Source organism: Cavia porcellus, unplaced genomic scaffold, assembly GCF_034190915.1.
Source record: "Cavia porcellus strain 051 isolate PalLab524CR breed Dunkin Hartley unplaced genomic scaffold, mCavPor4.1 scaffold_38, whole genome shotgun sequence".
Lineage (NCBI taxonomy): Eukaryota > Metazoa > Chordata > Mammalia > Rodentia > Caviidae > Cavia > Cavia porcellus.
Window position 1 is genome coordinate 5,145,618 of NW_026947521.1, and position 26,069 is coordinate 5,171,686.

General features: G+C 56.4%; 2 protein-coding genes across 3 annotated transcripts in view; one reads left to right on the top strand and one right to left on the bottom strand.

Annotated features, from left to right (window-relative positions):
• Nucleotides 1-754: 754 nt before the first annotated feature.
• Snx33 (sorting nexin 33) lies at nucleotides 755-13,107 on the top strand. The gene is made up of 2 exons (XM_003463576.4): nucleotides 755-3,624; nucleotides 8,303-13,107. The coding sequence occupies exons 1-2, from the start codon at nucleotides 2,163-2,165 to the stop codon at nucleotides 8,554-8,556; spliced, it is 1,716 nt and encodes a 571-aa protein (XP_003463624.1). The 5' UTR covers nucleotides 755-2,162; the 3' UTR covers nucleotides 8,557-13,107.
• A 6,492-nt stretch (nucleotides 13,108-19,599) lies between these two features.
• Cspg4 (chondroitin sulfate proteoglycan 4) overlaps nucleotides 19,600-26,069 on the bottom strand; it is a 30,787-nt gene continuing 24,317 nt past the window's right edge. For both annotated transcript variants that reach the window (XM_063243446.1, XM_013145608.3), the window contains 2 exons: nucleotides 22,804-22,987; nucleotides 19,600-22,510 (listed from right to left, as the gene is read on the bottom strand). In XM_063243446.1, coding sequence (XP_063099516.1) covers nucleotides 20,676-22,510; nucleotides 22,804-22,987 — 2,019 coding nt within the window. In that variant the 3' untranslated portion in view covers nucleotides 19,600-20,675. The remainder of the gene's footprint in view (nucleotides 22,511-22,803; nucleotides 22,988-26,069) is intronic.

Sequence of the window (26,069 nt, forward strand, 5' to 3'; positions counted from 1 at the left end):
CCACACTCCTGGGGTTTTTTTTGTTTTGTTTTGTTTGTTATTTTTGGTACTGGAGATCGGACCCAGGAGCTCCCCTTATGTAGTTAAGTACCGTTTATTCTTAAGTCTTTTTTGTTGTTGTTGTTTTTTAATTTTTTGAGACTGAGTCTCACTGTGCAATTCAGGCTGGCTTCAAACTCTGGGATCCTCATGCATCAGCCTTCCAACTGCTGGGATTACAAGCTTGTGCCAGCTGGCCCAACTTTGTTTTACTCATTTTTCTGTAGCCCAGAGCCTAGCAATTATTCACTTAATGTTCCTGGGTGGGTAGCTGGACTGCAGGAACCAGGAGTGTCCACTGTGCCCAGCACAGTATCTGGCAGGATCAGTGCCAGGCCTTCCAAAGCCCATTGGCTTCTTCCGAAGCCCGTGTCCTAGGCCTCCTCTTTCTCCTGTTGCTGTCTAAACAACCACCAGTTCCCGCGAAGGCCTGTTCCCAGCCGCAGGCTCTCCTTCTAGGGAGCCGCTCTGGGCGAGGTGTTTCTGCCCCTGTCTGGGTGGGGGAACCAGGACCCCTAGGGGAATGAGTCCTGGGTTTGACTTCGGGGTCGCACAGGCCACTACAGCCCTCTACAGCCCTCGGGGTCACAGTCTGGGAATCGGGGGAGGGGTTTAAGAGAGAAAGAGGGTCAAGGGGGAGGGAATAAAGTGGGGAGGGGAAAGGAAGAGAGGGTACCCGCCCCCAGGGCGGTCGCAGCCTCCAGTCTCGCCAGCCAAGCGCGCTTCCAAACTCGTGAAGTTCCCCGCACTAGCTTGGCGGACTGGTAGGGGCGCCCGAACCCGTGGGCATGGGTAAGGGCCCCCCGCGATTGCTGACCCCTCGGTCTGCGGGCTGGGCGCGCGGGGCTCGGGTAGGAGCTCAGGAGCGCGGGTCCCAGTCCCGCCCGGCCGGGGCGGAGCCACGTGTGCCCGACCCTGGACCGCGGAAGTAGGAACGCTGCTCCCTCCGCCCCCTCTCCCCACCGCTCACCTCCGCCCGCGTCTCTCCGGGACGCCACCTCCCGGAGTCGCCTTTCCTTCTTCTCCTTCTGCTTCTTTTTTTTTTTTTTTTTTTTTTTTTGGAGTTGGCTACCGGCTGGAGGGGCTGCGCGGCGCGGCGATAGGGCTTACGGTCGGACGGACAGAGGGACAGAAGGCCGAGCCCCTGCAAGCCGGGCGCGCGTGGGACCGTGTCAGGGGCCCCGGGACTGCGTCCGCTCGGGCCAACCCTGGATGGGGTCCCGGGACGCCGTCGGGCTCAACTGCGGGCTCAGGATGCAGAGGAGATAGGCAAACAACAGAGGCCACCGAGCAAGTGTCCAGGAGTCGCTCTCTGCTCCCCGGCTGGCCACAGGCCAGTCCTTGGGAACCAAGGGAGCCACTGTCGCCGGGGGTCGTGGAGTTGGCGGCCAGCGTGTTGTGCAAACCTCGGTCCTTGTTTTCCCGGCCCAGTTCGTTGGGAGGCCGGACACATCCACCCTTGGAATTGACTTAGGAAGGTGCTGCTTTTCTCCTTATTCCTCTTGGATTTTCTGGATTTTTGAAAACCCAGTGGCCCAAGAGGAGGAGGAGGAAGAGGAGGAAGAGCACGAGGAGGAGGAGAAAGAGTAGGAGGAGGTGGAGGAGGAGGAGGAGGGAGGGCTGATCTTCAGAGGAATTCGAGAGCCTCCCCTAGCCAGAGCAGCCAGCAACAGCTGGGAGCCAGTGGGAAGGACTCTGCCTGCCTTTCTGGGACGGCGGCGGATTGTTTGGAGGGAGCTTTTTTAATCTTAGAACGTTGTTCCGGTCGAAAGTGTTGAATTCTTGCTGTCGCAGAGCTGGTTTCTCCAGATCACTTGACTTTTCCACTGCGAGTGGGAGGAGGGAGAGACTCTTCCTCCCCAAGGGCCGCCAAGGAGGGGAGGAAGACCAGGGTTAGAGCCCTGCTTGCTCACAGGCAATGTCTGAGACCCGATGGGGCAGTTCCTGGGCCATGGACACTGCTCTGAAGAAGGGGAGGCTGGATGGAGTCTGTGGGTGCTGAGACACGGCCTCAGTGGCCCTGAGAGAGCGCCTTGTAACAGGTATTGAACTGCTAGTGCATTTTGGTCATCTTGGTCGAGGGTACAATCTTCTTCCCATCTCTATCCACCATTAGCACCACCATGGCACTGAAAGGCAGAGCCCTCTACGACTTTAACAGTGAGACGGAGGGGGAAATCAGCATACGACAGGATGAGGACCTGGTAGTCTTCAGTGAGACCTCCCTGGATGGCTGGCTTCAGGGACAGAACAGCCGTGGGGAAGTGGGACTCTTCCCTGCCTCCTATGTGGAGATCATCCATCCTGGCCTCGGTACCAACCATGCCGACTACCCTGGCTGCTCTGCAGGCTCTCTGGGCACCCAGGTGAGTGCCTATGACAGCTCTAGCCAAGCCAGGAGCAGTGGTGGCAGTGGCTTCTTCTCAAACCCCGGCAGCTTTGAGGATGATGATGACGATGACTGGGATGACTGGGATGATGGCTGTACGGTGGTGGAGGAGCCTCGGGCTTCTGGACTGGGTACCAATGGGCACCCCCCACTCAACCTTTCCTACCCAGGTGCCTACCCCAGCCGGCACATGGCTTTCCGGCCCAAGCCGCCCCTGGAGCGGCAGGACAGCCTGGCGTCTGCCAAGCGGGGCAGCATGGTGGGGCGTAACCTCAACCGCTTCTCCTGCTTCGTGCGCTCTGGTGTAGAGGCCTTCATCCTTGGAGACGTGCCTATGATGGCCAAGATCGCAGAGACCTACTCCATCGAAATGGGGCCCCGTGGACCCCAATGGAAGGCTGACCCCCACCCGTTTGCCTGCTCTGTGGAGGACCCCACCAAACAGACCAAGTTCAAAGGCATCAAAAGCTACATTTCCTATAAACTCACTCCCACTCATTCAGGCTCACCTGTCTACCGGCGCTACAAACACTTTGACTGGCTGTACAACCGCCTGCTGCACAAGTTCACAGTCATCTCAGTCCCACACCTGCCCGAGAAGCAGGCCACCGGCCGTTTCGAGGAGGACTTCATTGAGAAGCGCAAGCGGCGACTCATCCTCTGGATGGACCACATGACCAGCCACCCTGTGCTCTCGCAGTACGAGGGCTTCCAGCATTTCCTCAGCTGCCTAGATGACAAACAGTGGAAGATGGGTAAGCGCCGTGCAGAGAAGGATGAGATGGTGGGTGCCAGCTTCCTGCTCACCTTACAGATCCCCACGGAGCATCAGGACCTGCAGGATGTGGAGGACCGTGTGGACACCTTCAAGGCCTTCAGCAAGAAGATGGATGACAGTGTCCTGCAGCTCAGCACCGTGGCATCAGAGCTTGTACGCAAGCATGCAGGTGGCTTCCGCAAGGACTTTCAGAAACTGGGCAATGCCTTCCAGGCCATCAGCCAGGCCTTCCAGATGGATCCCCCTTTCAGCTCTGAGGCCCTCAACAGCGCCATCTCACACACAGGCCGGACCTACGAGGCCGTGGGTGAGATGTTCGCTGAGCAGCCTAAGAATGACCTTTTCCACATGCTCGACATGCTGTCCCTCTACCAGGGCCTGCTCTCCAACTTTCCGGACATCATCCACCTGCAGAAAGGTAGGCCCTGGGCAGCCAGGGGACTTCCCAAGCTTGGTGCCCCACCAGACCCTGGGATGGAAGTGGCCTTGGAATGGGGCAGCTCACTGTGTCTGCCTTTAACTGTCACTCACTCAACAAACATGTTGGGAATATATTCTGTGCCAGCTCTCCTCATACAGCGACGTATTTACCTTTCGGTCAGCTCACTCGTTTTTTGTCCTGTCTGGTTTATGCTGTCTTGCACAGTAGTGGGCTGGGTCCTGGGAACACAGATGACCAGGCCCCAGACCCAGATAACAGGAGCACTGTGTGCAGCCTGTCTTCCCACTCCACGGGTGCTGGACTGCCTTGGCTGCTCTGAGTCCTCCTCCACCCTCGCTCCTGAGCTCCTATCTCTGCAGGAGGATCCCTGTCCTCAATTTGCAGATTACAGAGATGCAAGGAGGTTGCACAGGGAGTTGTGGCCCAGCTGGGACTGTCCTTTCCTCTTGCCACCTCCCAAAAGACACATCTACCTTGGCAGCCTCCCAGGCCCAGCCATGTTTTTGGTTCCCAGAGTCCTGTCTGTTGGAGGAGGGACAGGATGGGCCTCTGCCTGTCACTACTGGGCTGCTGGGCCTTGCAGGAGCTAACAGTGAAATGACTCATTCAGGTCACAAGGGGGCATGGGCAGGCTTGGGAGCGCAACTGGGGGTACAAGGTACTGCTCATGGGGCCCAGCCAATCCCCCTTCCCAAGCATGGCTTCTCTTCTTGGCTGCAGTGTGAATCAGGGAGTGAACCTGCAGGTGGCAGTCCTGGGGACAGTGGCAGGCAGATGTCAGAAGAGGTGTGGTCCTCCCTGGGGCTGCTGGTAACTCTAGAAGAATGGGGCTGGACTCTGAGGTCAGGCCTGGTGGGTGGGAGCTTGACTCTGGGTGGGGCAATGCAGTCTTGATGGAGCCAGGGGGCCTGTGGGTGCCTGTGGAGTCCGGAGTCCTGTCGTGGCTCTTCTTACCAGCAGAGTGACTGGCAAAATGTCTCCCCTCACCTCTCTTTCTCCTTTTTCCAAGACCCCTTTCAGCTTCAAGGGACAAGGTCTGAGTTCTAGTCGGCTCTTCCCCAGTTCACCCATGCTCTGGGATGTATTCCCCTGTACCACTCCCCTCCCGACCTCAGTTTCCTATTTATGGACAAAAGAAGGAGCTCTATGAGCTGTCAGGCCTTGGAAAGAGGGAGTGGAGGGGACCTCAGTGACCTAGCTGCAGAATAGTGCCTTGGATCTGCACCTGGGCAAGTGCCTTCCTGGGCGGAAATGAGCCTCACCTGCACCAGGCCTGGGAAAGCTGGTTCGACCAGCTCCTCCATGGCCTGTTTCTCTGTGGGCAGCGGGAGGCTGGGCCTTATGATGAAACAGCTACCACCATGCTGCTGCTGGGGCAGAGCAGGGGCAGTGAGGTGACCCATGCCCTGGGGCACTCAGGGCTCTGGGCTCATATTGAAGCCCCAAGGCAGGGAGATGGAGCTGAGAGAGGCTGTGTCTAGGTCCCTGCCTGAGGTATTTCTTCTGACAGTTGGGGCCACTGTCCCCTGGGATGGCCATGCAGCCTGAGGTGAAGGCTGGGTTCCATATCCTCACCAGGACCTGGCCCCTGCAAGTCAGGTTCCCATGGGCTTCCTTAGGTTCTGGAATCTAGCCTGGGGTTCAGGGTGAATGAGGGAGGAGGGCTTGGAATTGTTTGAGGCAGAGCTAGGCAGGTTTTGGGGATCTCAGTCAGAGAGGCCCTATGGATGGAGACATTGGGTCTTAAGTCTGTATAGCCCAACCTCTGTTCTCCTCTGAGGTTTTTGTAAGTGGACAACTATGCCACCAGAAGCCACTGCTATTGTGCATTGTGATCTCGAGGGAAGAAGCCTGACATCCACCTCCAAAGCATCCTGAGCTCTGGGTCCCTGGCAGGTACAGCCTGCAGCTACTCCGGATGGGCACTGTCACAGACGTGGGAGTACAGCTGTGTGTATTGTGAGGAGTGGCCAGGAGCATCACATGCGGTACAGTCTGTCCCATGTCATGGCAGGGGAAACTGTAGCCCAGAAGGAGCAAGGGTTGCTGCAGGTGGCACAGTGGGGACCGGGGGACCTATCAGGGACCAGGGGTTCCCTGATTGGTTGATCCAGCTCTCCTTCACTTCTGGGACCTGGCTGTCAGGCAGCCAGAGACCTGGGGGACTCTTGGTGACTTCCCTAGAGTACAGGAGGGATGCTGAATGGCTGCCCTGCCTCCAGCCTGCCCTGCTGGGTGAGAGATGTTAGCTTCAACTGGTCCTGACCCCAGAACTGAGTCACAGGGTGGGGAAATTACAGAGCAAGGTGGGACCTCTGTTTGTCCCCACCCCTACGACCTTTGCCCCTATCCCTGGCTCCTTTGAATACCTAACCAGCACCACAGTAGGCTCCTCCTTGCTCCAAGGGCAAAGACAAGAAAAAGCCTTTTGAGTACAGATCCACCCTTCTTAACACCATGCCTTGTGCAGGCAGATGGGGTCTAGGGCCCTCTGTGTCTCTTCAGGTTGCTTCCTCTGGCAGAAGCTTACCTGCACTTAGTTTGTCCTGCGGTTGTTTTTTAGGCTTTTTTCCCTCCCTTGCTCTCTTTGTTTTCTGACCTTGTGTGTATGTGTGCATTACCGATTGAACTCAGGGCCTTTGCACTGAGTTACATCCTTATCCCTTTAAATTTTTATTTATTTTAAGAGTCTTGTTAAATTGCCTGGACTGGACTTGAACTTATGATCCTCCTGCTTTGGCCACCCAATGTGGTGGGGTTATAGGTGTTTCCATTCAGGCCTGGCTTCTGGATTTCCTTCTTATGGCACCTCCTGTCCCTTGCACCTTCTCCAATCCCTGTCTGTGCTGGGCTCCTGCAGTAGAGGGCTATTGGGCTGCTGCAGAGGGTTAGGCATCCCTGACTCAGGGCAGGAAGGAGGCTAGGAGTCCAGAGGCAAGTATCTGCCCCTCAAGACTTCAGTTTCTCCTTTTAGTTGGGAGCAGGAAGCAGTGCCCTCTGGGGTGTCTCCAGCTCTGAATTCTCTTACTGAACCCACCCTGAACCTCAGGGTGATTCTGGCTCTGCTGCCCATGGCCAGGCTATCCGTGTGGAGCAGGAGCAGGGTGCTTGAGGAGGCAGACAGAGGACTGCTGGGGCTGGGAGCGGAGCCGTACACATTTCTTTGTGTGCTTTTGGGGCAGCCAGGAGCCTCTGAAGTGGAGTCTGCTTCCAGTGAGCAGTTAACCATGCAATTGCCAACAAGAGACAAATGCTGCCCCTCCTAAAGGCTTCCAGTTATGTCCAGCATGGATGGCATGTAGTAAGTACTCCATAAAGAGAATACCATCCTGAAGGCCCCAGGGGGCCTCTTTGAAGGAAGAGAGTATCAAAGCGTGGGTCCCAGGAGCTCAGGGTGGGTGCTGCCTTCCATACCCTGCCTGTCTCCTCCATTGTCTTTGTACATCATCCTGTTCCTCAAGGGTGAATGCCAGGCTTAGGTAGGTGACGTCCTCTTCTTGCTGGCTTAAAGGCAGAATCAGTCACATATCTTCTAACCCAGAGCTGAATCCATTCACCAATTGCTCGTTATTCTTCAGATTCTTCTAGGATGGGTTCCCTGCCCAGGTGGATTCCCCACTCCTGCTCACCTGTCATCTGGATATGACAGCAGTTTCCTCTAGTCTCCTGGGGCTGCTGGATGTGGGAAGCACTGTTCAGGTGGCCTTTGAGATGCTGCTTTAGAAGCAGCAGACTGGGGCCTGGGGATTTAGCTCAGCGGCATAAGTGCCTGCCTTGCAAGCCGGCAGTCATGAGTTTGATCCCCGGTACTGATAAAAAGGAAAAAGACAAAAAAAAAAAAAAAAAAAAGGAAGCAGCAGACTGACAAGCAGGTGGGGGGCCAGTGGACAGATGAGACCAGGTAACCTTTTACCAGTGGAACTGGGGAGGCTCTGGTATAGAAGCAGCATCTGATCCAGGCCTTGAATTATGAATGAGCATCCAGAAGGCAGAGGTCCACAGATAGGAAAGATCTGAGAGGATTTGATGACTGCAAGGTTAGAGTGGGCGCAGGAGGTGGGTGTGCACCTTGGTCTGCAGGTGGTAGGAGGTAAGAGGGTACCTAGTGGGGGGGTACTTTGGGGGCACTGTGGGCCAGATTCTGGGGAGCAGTGTCGGGGATGGTCACAGCAGCCCAGGGATGGGGGCCACCCTCAGGATCTGGGCCAGTGTTCTCTCCAGGAGGTCAGGATAGAAGGTCAGGGCAGGTGGGCAGAGAAGGCACAGGTTGAGAGGGAAGCCAGGGCTCTTAGGAGTCTCCAGAGGTTATGGGAGAACTAGGAAGGCTCCCTGGAGGAAGTGAGGCCAGGTAGCATTGGAAGGTAGCATGTGAGGGTGAGACCTGCACTGGACATTTGGGAACTGTGCAGGCCTGGAGTAGCGACATCTAGCAAGGCCGAGACTGCTCAGCACGTGCCACTGGTTTACGTGTACCGGAGTGTGGAGGGAAGCTGGTGTGGTGGATACTGCAGCAGCAGAGGGCAGGCCATGGTTTGAGCTCAGGAGAGATGATAACACTGCCTTGGAGCCTTGGAGCAATGTTATCCCACCTTGTGGTGGCTACAGGTGTGGCCACTGAGTTCTCTCCCTTCCCCTGCCTGTCCTTGTCCACAAGGCGCCTTTGCCAAGGTGAAAGAGAGCCAGCGCATGAGTGACGAGGGCCGGATGGTGCAGGATGAGGCAGATGGCATCCGCAGACGCTGCCGAGTGGTGGGCTTCGCCCTGCAGGCTGAGATGAACCACTTCCACCAGCGCCGTGAACTCGACTTCCAGCACATGATGCAGAGCTACCTGCGCCAGCAGATCCTCTTCTACCAGCGTGTGGCCCAGCAGTTGGAGAAGGCCCTGCGCATGTATGACCATCTCTGACCTCATGGTCTCTGCCATGGCCTGGTCACAGCAGGGCTGGGGCCTGGGTGGGCGAGGTGGATGGGAGAAGGGACTTCGGAGCAGTACCAGCCAACCTGTCTCAGAAACAGAACAGGGCAGAGCCAGGCCATCCTTGCCACCCCTGTTCACTCAGTGTCACTGTGGTCCTGGGCCATTTGCTATGTACCCATGGGAGCCCCCATCCAAGGCAGTGGTCAGATACAGCATCAGGCAAAGGTGATGCAGTGTGACGGGTGGCTGAGTAAGAGGCTCCTGGAAGCTCCCAGATGAACCCAAGCATCCTGCAAGCAGAGTAGGCAATGTTCCAGCAGAATGTCTTGATGAGACAAGTGAAAAGGACCCACCAGACAGTAAATGGCAAGAAGGACTTTTGGGGAAAGGATTCCTGTGGGGCCTTCTTTCCCTTACCTTTCCCAAGCATGTTCAGCGTCTCCTCCGTGGAGACTTTTCCTTTCTTTCCCTGCCCCACTCTGTACCCTGCAGGAGGGGCTGCAGGCCACCTCCCTCCTGCAGGCCTCTGCTTCCTTTCCCCTGCTGTGTCTCCACATTCCCTTGTTTGGGGGCCAGGCAGCCTCTTTCCCCAGAGCTGGGGGGCAGGACAAGCCACAGACCACAGGCCATGGTGGCGCTTTCCTGGAGGGAACACCCTCAAGTTACGGGATATTTGAGTTCCCCAGCAATAACTGCCTTGCTGCAAGCCAGCCTAGACCCCAGCTCCCAGGAGCCTTGGCCAGGGAGGTGTCGTCTCCCGGAATCCTTTCTGTCACACTGTGGGAGCCCAGGGGAAAGCCAGGGATTCCAGTTCCCAGCCCTTGGAAGCTTCTAGTCACCTCTGCTGTCTCCAGCCTGTGTTTACATCCTCTAGGGTTGCCACTGCCTCCCCCAGGCCAGGCTGAGCAGCAGCTGGGGGAGCAGTGATTTTACGCCTATGCCCTCCAAGGAGATCTTGATCGGCTCCTAGCTGCTGCTGCTTAAATTTTTTCTCTCTTTTTTTCTCTATAAACCTTCTACTATTAAGATGACAAGAGCACAACTCTTTCTGTTTGGATCCTGGGAGGGCCGAGGATGGGAAAGGCTGGACCTTGAATTGCCCCTGGGAGCCACTGGACAAGGTTTGGCAGTCATGGTGGGTTGTTTTGACCACAGACCCCTTAACAGGTAGAGAATGAGGAACTGCTGGGAGAAGCTAGAGGTGACCGGGACCCTGGGTGGTCTGCACAGCTGCTCAGACCTCGCTGTCTCTGGCTGTAAGATGGAATTGGTCCCATGCAGGGTTTGGTTGTGCCTCTCCATGTGCCTAGGGTTGTGGGAGGGAGGACATTCCCGGGTACTTTCCATGCCCCTGGAGCTACATCCAGACCTTGTCCTTGGAAAGCCCCAGTCCAGGGAGGGGTGGGGACATTCAGAAACTGTGTCCCTCCCCCATCATCCGTGGGTTCCTTCCTTTGTGGTGACTCCACACTGGCAACTGAAGCGGCCCCACAGCTGGGTGCCAAGAGCTGTGTCTCTGCCATTGCAGAGTTGAGCAGGATGGACACAGTAGTCTTCCGGTAACCAGGGGAATGGAGATGGGCTGGGCACCCCTCAGTGTCAGAGCTGCCAGGGAAGCCTTGCCAGGCCAGCTCATGACAAGAGATGGTCACAGACCCTGTTGTTTAGGGCAGAGTGACCTCACAGGAACTTCTGGGACAAGTCCCCTGGCCCAAGGTCAATATTAGGTTTGGGACTTTTTGAGGAAATTTCCCATCCTTGCCTTCCTTTCTTCACTTTTTGACCCATCAGAGGAGTCAACTCTGTCCTAACTCTGATCAGCTGTGATTCCCTGTGGCATCTCAGGGTGCAGAGTATGGCAGGGACAGGGCCTCCTTCCCAAGGCAGCTGGCAAGCTGCCACCCTCTCATGTCCTTTCACTGAGAGGGGTCACCTCCTGTGCCTGCCATCCTAAGGGCAGCGCTTAAGAACGGCTTGGACCTCAGAGAAGCAGGAAGTAGAGGCTTGGGTTAGGCTAGGCATTCTGAGGTCCCTGGGTGAGGAAGGTATGTGGGGTGAGGAGTGGGGCATCATGGCCTCTCTCTTTGGCTTTTTTCGGTCTGTGTGGGTTGGGGTATTGGAGAATCAAGGGTTGTTCCGGGCTGGTCAGAGCTCTTCTTAGCAGAAAACTAGGGGATCAGTGGGAGAGGTGGGGACATGCTGGAAATGGCAGGGCCCACTGGCATTAGGTGCATGCCAGCAGATATTGCAGGCTGGGCTGGGTCCAGCTGCCTGTAGTTTCCTTTCCCACTTTGCTCTGAGTAGGGTGGAAGACAGAGTCTCTTTCTGTCCTTGGTGGCCATCAGTACCTGCGTGGGGATGGGAGGACTCCTAATCTCCAATTCTGACCTGGCCAGGGAACTGGAGTTTGCTGTGTGACCTCATAAGGGCTGAGGATGAAGTGGACTTTGGATCCTGTGTCCCATTGCCCCAGACACAGGAGAGCTGGGAGTCTGGTGCTGTGGCTGTCACACTGGCTAGAGCAGAGCCAGGCCTGAGAGACCTAGATGGTCCTGGCAGTACGGTGACAGAGCCACATGGCCATCCATGCAGAGACATAGTTGAAAGCCACAGAACCACACACAGTCCTGCTGCTTGTCCACTGGCCGAAGCTGGCCATGCACACTTGGGCTCACATGTCACACCCAGCCACACTGCCACACAGGCATAGCCATAGCCATAGCCACGTAGGTGCCACTGTCACAGTGTCTAGCTCAGCCACTTTGCCACACACATGCTCACAGCCTTAGTGTCACACACACTCAGCAATAAACCAAGTCACATATACAGTGTGTGTGGGTGTCATGCAACCATGGCTGTTCCTAGGCTACACCTGTGCCCCCTCCCTGGTCCCTTGGGCAGCTCATCAGAACTCTGAAGGACAGGCAGCCTGCACGCAGCAGGTGTCCCTGAGGAAGGGAAGACAGGAATAGTCCTGGGGCATGTGCCTTGAGAGACCTGATGTTGAGTGGATGGACCATGCCGAGTCCGGCTCTTCACCTCACAAAGAACAATCCTGAGGCCTAGGGATACTGGGGCCACCACTTCACCCAGCAGGGGGGGAGACTAGGGCCAGATCCAACTTTGAATGGGCTCTGCAGGCTGGCCCTGCCTGCCCTAGGCCGGCCCATCCCCGGAGCCAGGCTGCTCTGAAGTCCCTGGCTACACCCACCTCACAAAGCTCCAGGCATCACCATCTCTCCAGTCCCAGCTGAGTGAGTTACTCTGTATCTGCAGGGCAGGAAAGGGATGCGGTGGGCGGGCCCAAGATGGGTGGGAGGGACTGGAGGGACATTCCTGTGTCATGTCCTCCCAAGCATGTGAGGAGCAGGCCCCACTGCCCGCTGAGTCAGGCCTCTGGAAGCTAAGCCTGCCCCGACCCACCCCAGCAGGCAACATATCGCATCTCGCTGGCTGTGAGACCCTGGGGTCAAGTGGGAATTCACCTCCCTCAGTGGAGCTCTGAGCCCTGAAGGCTGATTAGCACCCCCCCATCCCCCCCACTCCCCCGCCCTTTGGTTCGACTAGCCAACCCCAGCATAGTGCAGTCTGTTTAAAAAGCAGTTCCTCACATAGCTGTGGCTTCCTTGGTTTGCATGCCAGTCTGGGTGACGTCTCAATTCCATTTCACAGACAAAGACACTGAGGCTTAGCCAGGGAGGATGGGACCCACCTAGGATCCCACAGCAAGACCAGCTAGGGCTGAACTGGAACCCAGCTCTCTGGCTTCCTTCCAAAATTTGAACTGATGGAAGTCAAGGGAAGAGGCAGTGGCTGATCTGCTTCGATCTCCTTGGGAGGGAAGGGGCTGGGGATTAACTGCACGCTGGTGAGACAGCTGCTGAAAGGAGATGGGACTCGGGTTCGAGGTGTCTGAGGGTGGAGTAAGTCCTGGCAGCTCCCCCTCAAACACACCCTGGGACAAAGTCTGAAGGCAGCGCAGCATGTGATCATGTGATCGCCACAGTGAGTCCTGCTTCATTTTCCGTCTTCCTTGGGTTTCTCTCCACCTGAGCATGGTAGAAGAGTCTTCACTATGGTCCAGGACCCCTGCATTCACAAGACTTCCATGTGAGCTTTGGGGATAGCACATTTGAAGACTTTGGTCAGGACCCCAGCACATTTTTTTTTTTTTTTTTTTACTATTTTCATTTTTGATACCGGGAACCGAATTTAGGGCCGCGCATTTGTCAGGCGGGTGCTGCGTCACTGAGCTACATCCCCAGCCTGGGACCCCAGCACTTTAGCTCACTGATTCATTCAAGACAGTAGCTAGTCCAGGCCAGCCTTGAATTCACTGCGTAGCCAGACCGCCCTCGAACTCTCCCTCTTGCCTCAGCCTCCCAAGTACCGGGTTTACAGGTGTGCACCACCGCGCTGGCAGAGGTTTGTACACGGAAGCCCACATGTTCCAGTTCAACTGTACACTACATTAAAGACTTTGGTTTATACTTGAAAAGATCTTGTCATGTACATACTTAATTAAAATTTATTATTTTTGGTGTTGCCTTTCGTTTTTCAGTGCTGGGGGTCAAACTCAGGGTAAATACTTCTCCACCAAGCTACACTACAGTTCTAGTCTGGTTTTCTTTCTTCTTTGGTGTTTTGTATTTTGTTTTTGTTTGGTTAGTAGTTTTTTGTTTGTTTGTTTTTGCTGTGGGTGGGGGACAGTATCTTGCTATATAGAACAGGCTGGCCTTGAACTTGAAGTTCTACATCTGCCTCCTGAGTGATGGCATTCCAGGTGTGTGCCGCCACACCCAGCCGCACCCCCTATCTCTCCCTCTCTCCCTCTCTTCCTCTATCTTGCTCTCCTCTCCCTCTCTCTCCTTTTCTTTTGGTGGTCTGCTCTCCAGCCCCTGCCCCTGGCTGCTGCTTGCAGAGTAGGCCCCTGGCACCGGGGTGCCGGGCAGCACTGGGTGCTTGACTCCTCCTCACTCACGTCTGCCTCCCTTACTTGCCCTCATTGCTCTTCCTGAGGCCCTGAGAAAAAGGTTCAGCCCCTGTGGCTTGTGGTCCTCATTTCACAACCCCTGCCTCACAGCCAACCGTGCGGGAGGCTGTGGGGCTGCTGAGAGGCTTAGATCTTGCAGGAGTCACACGGACCTGGCTGCTTCCTCAGGGTCTACCTGAGAAGAGGGCAGAAAGTTCCAATGCCCTAGGTCTTCCAGCCACGTTAGGGCTTCTCTCTTCCCAGTGAAGCCCACGGTGGACATAGGTGCCCAGTATTTCTTAGCTATCCTATGTGTAGAGATTATCAGGGTCATTTTACAGACCAGGAGCTGGGGCCCAGCAAGGGAGGTGATGGAGCAGCAGTGGTTGGGGTGAGATGGTTCCCAGGCTGAGGAGTAAACGGTCTGCGGCAGTGGTCAGAGGCTGACTGGGGTACTCAGGCCCCTGAGCCTCATCTGGGTGGGCTGAAGCCCCTTGCTGCCATGGGCAGTGCTCTGGGTGGGCTTCTGAAGTTCACCCCCTGGTCTTGCTGTCCTCTTGGCCTTTCCCTCCACTCCTAGAGGGGACAGCAGGGTGTCAGGGCCAAGCCCAATCCCACCCATTGAGCTCTTGCTGTCGATCCAGATCCAGGGATGTTAACTGCACAGAGCTTCCGTTTCTCTTTTATAGCACAGAGTTCCAAGCCACAGGGAGGGTTCCTGACAGAACACGTCAGTGGCAGTGCTATGCAGCCAGGCCTTGGCAAGGAGCGGCCAGGGTGCCAGCCCCTGGCAGAGTGGATAGATGGGTGGGACCTGGAATGCTGGCACCCACCTCACAGGCAAGATGATAACGAGCAAGCTGTAGGCCACAAGTGGCTGCTGCCAAAGGGAGACCAAGCCCTCTTTGACCCCTGTTCTGGATTGCCACCCTGTCCCTATGGGGTGAAGCCTTCTGGAGGCCTCCTGCCTCTCATGACATTTGTTGGTCCAGGCAGGACAGCCTGGAAAGTCATAGCTGTCACACACACACACACACACACACACACACACACACACACACACACACATCCCAGTGCACATAGCAGCATAATCCAGGCACACCTTGAGCTCTCCTAGATGTCGTCATTGGGTGACCTTGGTCAGGCCAGTGCTCAGTCTGGGTCCCCAGTGCTCCAGTGATGGTTGTCATGATTACTCAGGGCCTTACATTCACCACTTGCTGCCGTCCTGTCGCTGGCGTGCCGTGTCTACAGAGCCACACAGGCCAGCCAGGAAGGCTACGCCTGAGGCTGCAGCAGCAGGCAGTTTTTAGTCTTCCTTAGTGTCATCCTGGGGCTCTGTGCCCAGGGTGGGTGAGCTCTATCATTGCCCTGGCAGTCTTAAACTTGGAGCCCCTTGTGCCAGTGTTCTCTGCAGATGGTGGCCTGGGGCTCTGAGTCACTCTCAGGAGCTTTGGCAGCTCCTCTGTGCAGGCCTGGACTGAGGTTTGCCTGTCTCAGAGTAGAGCCATTTCTGTGCTTCTGGCTGCCTTTCCAGGGCTGCTGGGCTAGGCCGGGCCAGGCCCCAGTACACAGAAGAGTTGGGGAGCAGGTGACAGATACTGGGGGAGGTGGCTGTGCCTTCACATGAGCAGGTACCAGGGCTGAGGGTGTGGCCCACAGAGAGCACCGAGCAAACATTCATGGAGCCATGATTTCCTGCCTGGCCTCAGTGCCTACTCCGGGCAGGTGGTTGGCAGGGAGGCCGGGTGGTGGCCTTGGGTAGGGTACTGGTTGCTAAACATCATCAGGGTCTTCCTTCTCCAGGACCAGCATGGGACAGTGAGGAAGCAGAGAAAGGCTGGGCTGGAGGGAAGGAGGGTCCAGTTCCTGTGGGGCAAATAGAGGTTGGCGTGACAGTGATGGAACTGTGGTAACGGTGATGGGATCTGTGCTTGGCTGAGGAGAGTCAGCATGACCTGCGATCAACACTAATCCATCCCAGTTTCTCCCACAGCATCCGTTCCAGGGTCCTTCCTCTGCTCACACCCACAGGGATCTCTCTGATCCCACCTGGGCCCCTCTTCCCTTTGCCGTTGGGTCCTGGATCTCCTGTCTCTTGTTGTCCTCCCTCTGGGCTTGCTGGCACCTCAGGCCCTCTGAGTTTGATGTCTGGAATGTTGTTCTGCTCAAGTAGTGTGCTATTTGGACCTCAGTGAATTTAGGCTGCTGCTTAAATGTCACCTCCACTGAGAAACCTTCCTTGACTATTCCATCTAAGGAGTCCCCCTGGTCCCTTATGCTGTTTTCTTTATTTCACTTAATACTGACTTCCAGTTATATAAATGTTTATGTTTCTCTTATGGAAAACTTCAGACATGTGCAAAACCATAAACCCATACAATGAGTCCCCAAGTGCCCATACCTCAGATTCAGCAGGGGTCAATATTGGGCCCGTATTTTTATCAATCAGTTAACTGGCTGTACTGCAATCCCACAGCCTTTACACTACGCTATATGCTCAGTCCTTTTCATTTTTAACTCTTGAGACAGGGTCTCAATAAATCACTACGTTGGCCAGCCTGGACTTGAACTTTCCATCTTTCTGCTTCAGCCTCTCAGGCTCAGTCTCCTGCTTCAGCCTCCCAGAGCACTGGATCACAGGTGGACTTCAGCCAGGGTTTTAATCCCTCTTGCCTCCCATGCCTTCCAGCGAATTCCACACATCCCATCCTCTGCAGATCCTTCTGTGCAAAGGTTATTATTTTAACTTTGTCTCCTTCCTGCCTGTCTCCCCCAGGCGTCTCTGCCACGTGTCCAGCAGAAGATCATCACAGGTGACTCTGGATATCTGTGACCTTGGGGACAGTGCACATGTAGGTTGAGGTTTGCACATGCCTGCTGTTGTCAGTGCGTCTGCACACGGTGGCCCTGTGGACGCATGTGGGTGTGCACATTTGTGTTGCACTGCAGCTGGTGGCTGGAGACATGCCTCGCCCCTGATGTCATCTTCCACACCCCCAGGACCCAGTGACTTACTGTAGGTCAGGCATGTCCCAGCTCAGCCCTCTGTAGGCCTGACAGCCCCTCCTTGTCCTGTCCTTGCACGGCTGTCCCCACCACTGGCCTGGGCAATCTCTTGGCTCCTGGCACTGAGGCCCAGCCCAGCTGGTCAGTGCCAGCTGGGCACGGAGTGGGGTATGTTTGTGTGAGGGCACAGCGTGGAAGACAGAACCCTGAGACAGGATCTCGAGGTCTGATTCCATCAAGCTTAGCCACTAACTTACTGTGTGACCTTGGCCTAGTCCCTGTCTTCTGTCTCAGGTCCTGGTCTTAGAGGCTGAGGGGCTTCAGTCCGTGTATCTGAAACTCCTCTGTGCAGTGTGCCTTTCGTCTCCCTGGGTACCTGACTAAATGCAATCTGACTTAGCATCTGGACCAGAGCTCTTAGTCTTCATTTTTTTTTTTTTTTTTTATGGTTCTGGGGATGGAACCCCCAGGGGCAGGAACTCTACCAGGGAGCTACACCCCAGCCCAATCTTTCATTCTTGGTGGACTCCTGAGCAATGCTGATGCTGCTGGCTCATGGCCCCCACTTTGGGCCTCAATCCATCTTGTTTGAAACTTCAGGAGCCAGAAATGGTCAGGAGGGCATCTTGGGATTAGCTCTGGGCTCTGGGATAACACAGCCAGCATTTCTCAGGTTGGGCGGCAAGGGTATTCCTCTTTTTGAGTAGAAAAGCCCCTTCTTGGCCGCTGGGCAGATTACCCAGGGGTTGTTCCTGTCTCTGTCTGGGCTCTTGTGGCATGTGACATGTGAAGGAAAACAATACAACCCACTAATTATCCTGGTGGCCACAGGCAGTGATGCCCTTTATGAGGACAGAAACTATCAGTTAAATACTGTAATTCCTTACACCAAGGATGCAGCATAACCAGGCAGTCTTTAAGCATTTCCAGCTGCTGGCCATCCTTTTGATCTAAGGACAGAAGGAAGCAGAGGCAGCTTGTCCTCGATGGCCAGCTCCTGCTGCTTGGTGAAGGTGCCCATCAGGTCTTGGCAGTGACTCCTTGGAATCTCTGGGGCTCTTTGGGAGGGGCTGGATGGGACCTGTCTGCATCTCCCAAAGCATGTCTGGCACAAAATGCCCTGCCAGTGTTGAATAATCTTAGTGGTAGCTGCATAGTGATAATCTGAGAAGACCTTAGTAGGACAGGGCAGTAGTCTAGTGGGTTGTTTCCCCTCTTGGTTCCTCCATTTGCTAAGGCTACCTTCTTGTGTGACTAGGACTGGGAGACCCCACCTGAGAATTCTGAAAATCCGAAGTATTCCATTCACTTAAAACCATGGCTTTCTAGGACTAAGGGGAAGATGCTGGCAGCCCCAGCATTTCCCATTGGTCAAAGGAGGTAGGGTAGGGGAGAGAGAAGCTCCTCACTGGATTCCTATTGGACAATGAATGTTCCAGTTCAGTAGATCCCACAGCTGCGATGGCAACCCCACTTAAAGGGCCAGTTTGTAGAAAGGCTCAAAGGAAGCTCCTGTGAGCAACTAAGAGATTAAATGCTTAGTGTGGACAGCAGGAATCCGGGGATCTGTGTTCCTCTGGCAAGCAATCCCTGTACCTGTGGGCTCACCATTCCCTTTGCAGCTCTGCTAATGTCAGCACGGGCCCCCTAATGGGCAGGGCATTGTTCTGGCCCTTTGAGTACTGAGGGAGGATAAAGACAAGGCACATAAACTTGTGAAGTTGGTAGGTGCCTGCCCATGTGTGAATGCACTGCACTGGTAGTACTGGGCTGTGCCATGGGTTGAAGATTGAAGATTGTGTGTGAACCTATGTTCCCATACACACCCATCTGCACAAGTGCACACCATGGTTCATGTGCGTATAAAGCAAAGGCAAAGACCCTCCCTGAGTTGCTGAACATGTGTACCTGGCATAGCTCCCATCTCCAGCTCCTTCCAAGAAGGGGGTGGTGTCACCTCACAGCATGGAAGGCAGCCTTCTTAAGCTTTGGGATGCCATGGACTGGCCAAGGTTTTACCTAAACCAGGCCCCAGTCCCTTGCTGGGTTCCCAGCTCATGTGCCAGAGAAAGACCCTCTCCCTGACCCTGGAGAGGCTGCTGGCATGAAGCCTGGGTGCCAGTCCACTGTCCAGCCCAGGCACGGAGGAGCAGAGCTGTGTCAGCCTGTGCCAGCTCCCTGGGGGCAGGGATGCCGGCTGGGAACAGAGCTGGTGTCGTCAGCCCTCCGAGGAAACTGGCACTAGGCCAGCTCCTGCTTGCTGGGTTTGTCAACCCTGGCTTGGCTTACACTGCCAGGAAAACTGGCTGCTCTGGATAGAGCCTGGTCCCAGATAGCAGGTCTCAGCCCTGAACTCCCATAGGGCAGGGCAGGCATGGGGTGTGGAGACATCCTCTGCAAGGCCTTCCTAGCCTGGGGTGCCAGGGAGACCAGGCTTGTCCTGCAAGCTCAGGGTACAGAGGGGTCTCTGGGGGCACAATCACCCTTCTTGGCGGCAGTGCTTTTCAGGGTGGCAAGAAGAGCCTCACTGGATCAAGGTCCTGTCTACCCTACTGCTACCTTGCTGTGATTAGCCCATCCTCTGATCCTCTTTGATTCCCCCCCCCCTGTCTTTTGGTACGCTTTCTACCATAATATACCTGGTTCCAGGTTTCCTGCCCATGCTCCTGGGAGGGGAGAACCAGAGCTGGATGATGTCATGTGTCCACACTTGGGGAGGGCAGCCCTGGAGCAGGACGGAGGGAGTAGGAGTTCCACCTCTAGCCCTTTCTCCTGGCTCAAATGTTACAGGTGCTGGGTGCAGGAAAAAGTCACCCTGGTCTCCAGATGCGGGTCAGGGGTTTCTTGGGTCCTCAGTATCTTAGGTCCCACCTCCAACCAAAGGACAACCCAGGCTTTCTGGGTTATTTTTGCTTCCTTGCCTTTTTCTTTTTGAGCCTGGGAGGGCAGCTCCCATGTCCACTCTCTGCACTGTGTCCCAGCCCTGGAGCCCCTGCTGCCCTCTCCTTACTAATCCAACTGCACAAGGAGCTGATGGAGGAGACTCAGGCTGAGAAACCAGGGTCAGGAGCATTTATTTTTCTTCTTTCCTTGAAGAGGAAGAACCTACTCCACCTCTACATCAGTCAGGGCTTGGGTTTTGTTTCAAGCACTGGGCCACCTGTCCACAAGTTGAGGGGAGGAGCCCTGGATGGTGGACACATGGGGCTCCCCAGCTCGCCTCATCCCACTCAATACCCCGGGCTGGGTGCTGGCCCCATGGAGTGAGGCTGCCAGGTCCCAGGGCCTAGCAAGTCAGACAAAGCACACATTGTCGAGAGCTGCCCAAGCACCATTTATCCAGATTGTAAGGATCAAGGACCCCACGCAGCCACCTCCAGTCCTCGGGGGTGCACAGGCACTGCGGTGGCCCAAGGGCCATACATTGGCCCAGTCCACTCCAGGCTTGCTCAGTCTTTGGCCCATCACAATAGCCCCAGAAACGGAAGTGCTCCAGACTCTTCCCCCATCCCAACCCTGGAGGGTATGTGTGCCACCAGGCCCTGCAGGCCCAGCACCATGTTAAATAGCTCCCTTGCAACCCACTTCTGAGCACCCATCCACCCTGCACCCCAAATATATTATTCTATGGGTGGATGCCTTTTGGTGTGGAGAGGCTCCCCTGCTACCTCCAGCCCCCCCAAACACCATTTCCCTAAAATCCCAGAGGCAGAAGAGGCTACCCCAGCCCTGGTTGCAGTGGGAAAGCCAGGATCTGATTATCCCCTCTGCCCAGCCCCTCTCCAGGGCTCTCTCTCCTCCTTTCCCTCCTGGCAGCCTGGGTCAGGCGACTTACCCACAGACACAGACCCAGGACCAACCAGAGTCTTGGCCCACCAAGGTGGTTGCCCTGGCTTTGAAAGTCAAACCAGCTCTAGGACACGGGCCTGACTCAGCCACCTCTTGCCTCGGCCCCATGGTTCTCCAGGTTCTGTGCGCTGGGAGATTCTGGCTCGTGACTACATCCATCTGGTATTCCAGGGCAGTCCCTGGCATCCACCACTCAGCTCTCCAGGTCTTGCTCTGGGAAAACTCGCAGTGCCAGGGTATGGGAGCAGGGCCTACCCGCCAGCACTATCTACCCAGCTCACACCCAGTACTGGCCATTCCTGAGTGCAGGGTTGGGTGTCCGGCAGAACTGCAACAACTCAGGGTCAGGCTGGCTTCCTGGTGGGGACCCCTGGCCAGGCACAGTGGTGAGTGGGATGGCCTGGCCTGGCTCTACCTTGCGGAAGGTCTCTGTGTCACCAGCAAGGCCATTTCGGGGTTTGGCAGCCAAGACCTGGACGTCATGCTTGCCCGTCTTGTTACGCTTGCGGAGATAAAAGAGCAGTGGCAGGATGAGCGCCACGAGCAGCAGGACTAGGCACACAGGGACAATGACGCTGAACATGTTGGCTTCTAGGAAGCCCAGGAAGCCCCCCCTGGCCACGGTGGGCACTGGGCTGGATGCTGCTGGAGCCAGCCCCCCCATGGGGGTGCTGCTATCCACCTTCCCTGCTTCTATCCGAGTGGCCTCAGGGACACTGAGCAGTGCCACTCTGTAGTGCCGAGCTGCATCATAAGGTTCTGTGGCAAAATCCAGTGAGGCCACAGCAGGTGGGACATCACGTGCCCATAGCTCCAGAGTGAGGCTGTCCCCTGTGGGCCTGGGTACCTGACCCTCTGGCCTGTCCACCTCTAGCCCCAGCCTCCCAGCCTCCAGGTCCTGCTGTGTGAATTGGTCCACAGGCTGCCCACTTCTGGGCTCTGTCTGTGCTCGGGGGACACGCACCACCCGCCCATGTCGGGGTCCTGCCAGGAGCCGAAAGTGGGGCATGCTGCCAGTGTGGTTGGCTAGTTCGCTGGCATCCAGCACAGTGGAATCCAGGCGCAAGGTAGTACCCTGAGGCCATGGGCCCTTTGCACCCACATGCAGCAGGGCCCTCACAGTGACATTCACTGTGGCAGATGCGTTGGCACCCCTGGCCAGTGCCAGGACTCGGAAGTGGTCACGAGAGGAGGAGAAGTTGGTGAAAGTGAAGACTACCTCCCCCTGGTCCACCTGCAGCTGGCTGAAGGCTGAGGCAGGCTGCCCGCTCACCAGCAGCTGCCCATACTGGGGGCCCTGGGTAAGGCAGTAGGTCGTGTCTGGTTCTTCCTGGTCCGAGATCACCCGGAGCTGTTGCTGGCTCAGCGAGGCACGTCCTGAGGCCTGAGGCACCTCCAGGGGAGCCTGCAGCTGTATCTTGATGGCAGATGGCAAGATGTCCACAGCCAGGGACACAGGCAAGGGCGGGCTGGCCCCATCAGACACGCTCAGCTGGAAGACGCCTGCCACACTGCTGCCATTGGCCACGAAGGCCAGCCGCCCTGCGTCCACATCGGCCTGGGTGAAGTGGGTCACGGGCCCTGGGCTGACCCCCACCAGGCTCAGGAAGCCATTGTGGGGAGCTCGCTGCACCTCGTACAGGATTTCCCCTGGGGCTGAGTCTGGGTCTACCACGCTCAGCTGGGCTCGGGAGACAGGAGCTCGGGAACCTTGGGTGAGCTGGAGGGGCACTGAGGCCTGCGGCTGAGGCGGGCGTTCGTTCACATCCCGCACGGTGATGGTGAAGGCCTCCATGGTTTGGGGTCCCACCACCAAGGCCCCTGCTGGGCCCTGGAGGTGGGCGCGGAAGTGGAAGCCATCATGCTGGGTGCCCCCACCACCGTGGGCATACACCAGCTCCCCTTCGGCTAGTTGGCTCTGCAAGAAGTGCGGCCTCCCTGCGTGGAGGGGCTCCTCAGACACCAGCAACTGGCCCCGCGTTGGAAACTGTGTTACCTGGAACAACACATCATGCTTGGGACGCTGGGGCGCGGGAACACTGGCCAGGAGGTTGGAGGCATCCAGGACAGCCACAGTGATCTTGGCCCGCTGGCCCTCGGAGACCCACAGACCTGGGGGTGAGACATGGGCTATGAAGGCCCAGCTGCTGAGGAAAAGTTGTGGGCTTTGGGGGTCCCCAAGGCCAGGGTTGTGCCTCCAAGAGGGCTTAGCATCCAGGATGTGGCTCAGGGTGCCAGGGAGGACGAGGAGTATGAGCGGCTTGATCCCTCAGCCTCCCACCCAGCTCTGCATAATTTCCCAGATCCTGGGGCCTGAAGGAGCCACTGAGCTGATTATCTCTTTCTTCTGGGGGCCTCGTCCTGTGTCCCCCCTTCCCAACCCTGCAGCTTCTTGCGCTGTTCACCTTTGTTTCTCCAGAGGCGGCTGGGGCGCTGGGGACAGGCAGCCTCAAATGACACGACCACAGACAGCACAGCAGCCAAGTCAGGGGCAGGGGGTGAGGACAGCAGGAGCTCGATGGTATCGTGAGCTTCCCAGAAGGGCTCAGGGGACGCCTCCTGCTCATACAGCACGTTCCCAGCAGACACCTGAAGGGACACCCTAGTCAGGGTGACAGCCCCGCCTATGGTGCTCAGGACCTGGCACCAGAACCCAGGTCTGTGCGTACTCTGCTTTCTGCCTCACTAGCTCAGGGATTCACAGGCCATTGTTAGGCCAAGCCAGGTGCCTGGGTTCCACCCCAGCTCTGCCAGCAGGCAACTGGCCCCCGGGGATGCGATCCTTTCCCTGGGGCACCGGCTTCTTCTCTCCTGCCAACTGAGGACACCACGCCTTCAACTTCCTTTCCTCCCCCAAGGATATCAGTTTCCCCAAATGGATTGTTCTCTTCATTATGCAACTGCACTGTTCTTTCTTCTACCTGAAAGAAAATCGCTCTGGGATTTACTTTTTCCACTCCTCCTATTGCGTTTCTCGCAGCAAAATTCCTCCAAAAGAACCATCTACACTTCCATCTTGGTGTCCCCAGCTCACTTTAATGTCACCAAACCTGTTCTGGCCCAGAGTTCGATTGGACTGTGCATAAGATCCAGAGCTGGGGCTATAATACGTGGGGCACCCCTTTCGCTCCCTGGGATTGCCTCTTCTCTCGATCCTGCTGCCCAGCACTTCTCCCTGGTCCTGGGGCATAGTCCCAGGTCCCAGGCTGTCTGTGTGCCCCTTGGGGGCTGCTCCATGGGGACCTCTTACCTTGACCCTTCTCTCAGCTCGGGACTCAGATGCCTATCCTCATCCTTGTTGGCAGCTCTGTCCCTGTGGAGTCCACTGGTGTCACAAATCCCACTGGCCCAGGGCTCCTGCTCAGTGGCTCGGGCAATACACTGGCTTCTCCCTGCCTCCCAGAGTACTGCCTCTGCCTGGACCGTGGCAAGAGGTTCTCAACAGTGTCCCAGCCCCACCCTAAACGTGGGAGCCAGAGGAGCCTTTTACAATGCAAGGGGAACTTACTCTTTTTCCTGCTGACGTGAGGTCTCCCTATGTTACCCAAGCTGGCCTAGAACTCCTGGACTCAGGCCATCCTCCTGCCTCAGCTGCCTGAGTAGCAGGGAGTACAAGCATAAACTGACATGCTGCTTGTTAGGTAACTTGAATGCTCCAATGTGAGGCTTTTATCTCAACTCTCCTTCCCATAGCAACTCCACACCAGTCACACCTGCTGTCCTGTAGGGCCACATCAAGTGAGCAGAGGGCGGCCACATCCCTGCCTGTGCTTTCTTCAGGTGGCATCACATGCCAGTAGGGACCTGGGTTCTGAACCCCTCGGGACCACCCTGAGCCGTTAGCACCCACACCTGCTCACCCGTCTGGGAAACCTGGCCCTAGTGCCAGCAAGGTTGAGGCTGCTGCTTTGGGGTCACTCTCCTGCCTGGTACCCAGGCACAACATTCCCTCCAGAGGGTGTCTGTCCCCTCTCCTCTGGGTCTGCTATGTCCCCTCCCCTCTGAGTCTGCTGTGTCCCCTTGGCTTATCTTCTGTTTTCCCCTTGTGGTAGCCACAGGGAACAGTTTTCCTTCTCTCTGAAAAACAGGGCTTGCGCAATAGGGGGCTGGGAAGTGGCTTGCAGAAGCTTGGTTTGTGCAGGCCCACGGCGGCAGGCAGGAGTAAGCCGTCCAGGAGCAGGGGCGCATGCGGGGCGCAGCCGCTCCTCCAAGGGTCTCAGGAGACACAGAACCAACTCTATGAAATCTCCTGAGAGCTCATGTTGACAATTAAAAAAATACAAAAGGCAACGCATGGCCAAATAAAACCCATCTGTGGGCCAGATGTGGCCTGCAAGGACCAGGGGCCCAGGATGACGGGCAGTGGCCATGGAGCTGGAGGGGCCTGGAGAGGAAGGAGAGCCTTGGCTGTGGGGACAGGCAGTCCTCAGGCATGGCAGCAGGAGGTGCTGTCTTGGTTTGCTCTGGATAAAGCCAGTGGCCTCTGTGAACCTTAGTTTCCTTATTGGCACAGTGGGGATACCATATCCCGAGGTCTGCAGGACAGTCCTGCCTGGTGCTGCCAGTGGCCCCCTGGTGGCCATTCAGTCTGGTCCTCCCTGTGATCACTGGGGTGTTGGGAAGCTCTGTTTCAGATGGGCACCAAGGGCTGGAGAAGGGTGCTCATGGCTGGTCCTGTCCTATCTACTTCCTGGGCGTCTGATGACAACGCTGTGATCACTCAGGGACCCCAGCAGCTACAGCCAAAGCCCGCTGGGTCCTTCATTGTGGGCCACAGCAGCAGGATGGGCACTGGGCCCAGGGTACCTATGGGATAGACCCTGGGCAAGGCCACTTCTTTCTTTCTTTCTTTTTTTTTTTTTTTTTTTTGTCTTTTTGAGACAGGGTCTCTCTATGCAGTTCAGGCTGGCCTTGAGCTCACTTTTTTTTTTTTTTTTTTGGTCTTTTTTGAGATGGGGTCTCACTATGCAGTTCAGGCTGGCCTTGAGCTCACTTTGTAGCCCAGGCTGGTCTCCAACTCGCAAGGATCCTCTCACCTCAGCCTCCCGAATGCTGGGATTACAAGCGTGAGCCACCATGCCCAGTTTGAGCTCACTTTGTAGCTTAGGCTGGTCTCGAACTCCAAATGATCCACCTGCCTCAGCCTCCAAGCCGGGGAGGCCCGGCTAAGGCCACCTCTTTTCCATCTGAGCTGCAGCCTGGAGAGTGGGGCTCTGAGGAGCGTGCTGGGTTCAGGAGGGCTCCCAGATCCGGGGACATGGGAGTCAGGGGGGTGTGTTTCTGGTGCTCAAAGATGGAGCCAACTCCGTGCCCCCCAGGCCTTTCCTCACCCGGACTAAAGCGGACCCTGCTCCTCTCACACAGTGTTGGGTGCAGGTCAGAACTGGGAAGCAGCTGCCCTCCTTGCTGGTCCCATAGGAGCTGTGCCTGTAGCCATCCCAATAATGGATGGATGAATGGACAGACAGACGGACAATGGCTTGCTTCCCACTCAGCCACCCCTGCTGCTCCTGGTGGGCACCCACCAGAGCCAGCTCCAGGCTCATCCCTCTTCCTCCCTGAAGGAAGCAATGCTCTCTACTTGTTCTTCTATGAGTCCCTTTCTACCTCCAGGACCCAGCTGTGGCTTCCTTCTGGAGGCTGAGGCCCCAGCTCTGTCCGGCAGCCTAAG

Excerpts from the sequence above, each read along its gene's own strand:
- Snx33 (XM_003463576.4), top strand. The coding sequence starts at position 2,163 with ATGGCACTGAAAGGCAGAGCCCTCTACGACTTTAACAGTGAGACGGAG. Across the intron at positions 3,625-8,302 it reads CATCATCCACCTGCAGAAAG|GCGCCTTTGCCAAGGTGAAA; the intron begins GTAGGCCCTGGG and ends CTTGTCCACAAG.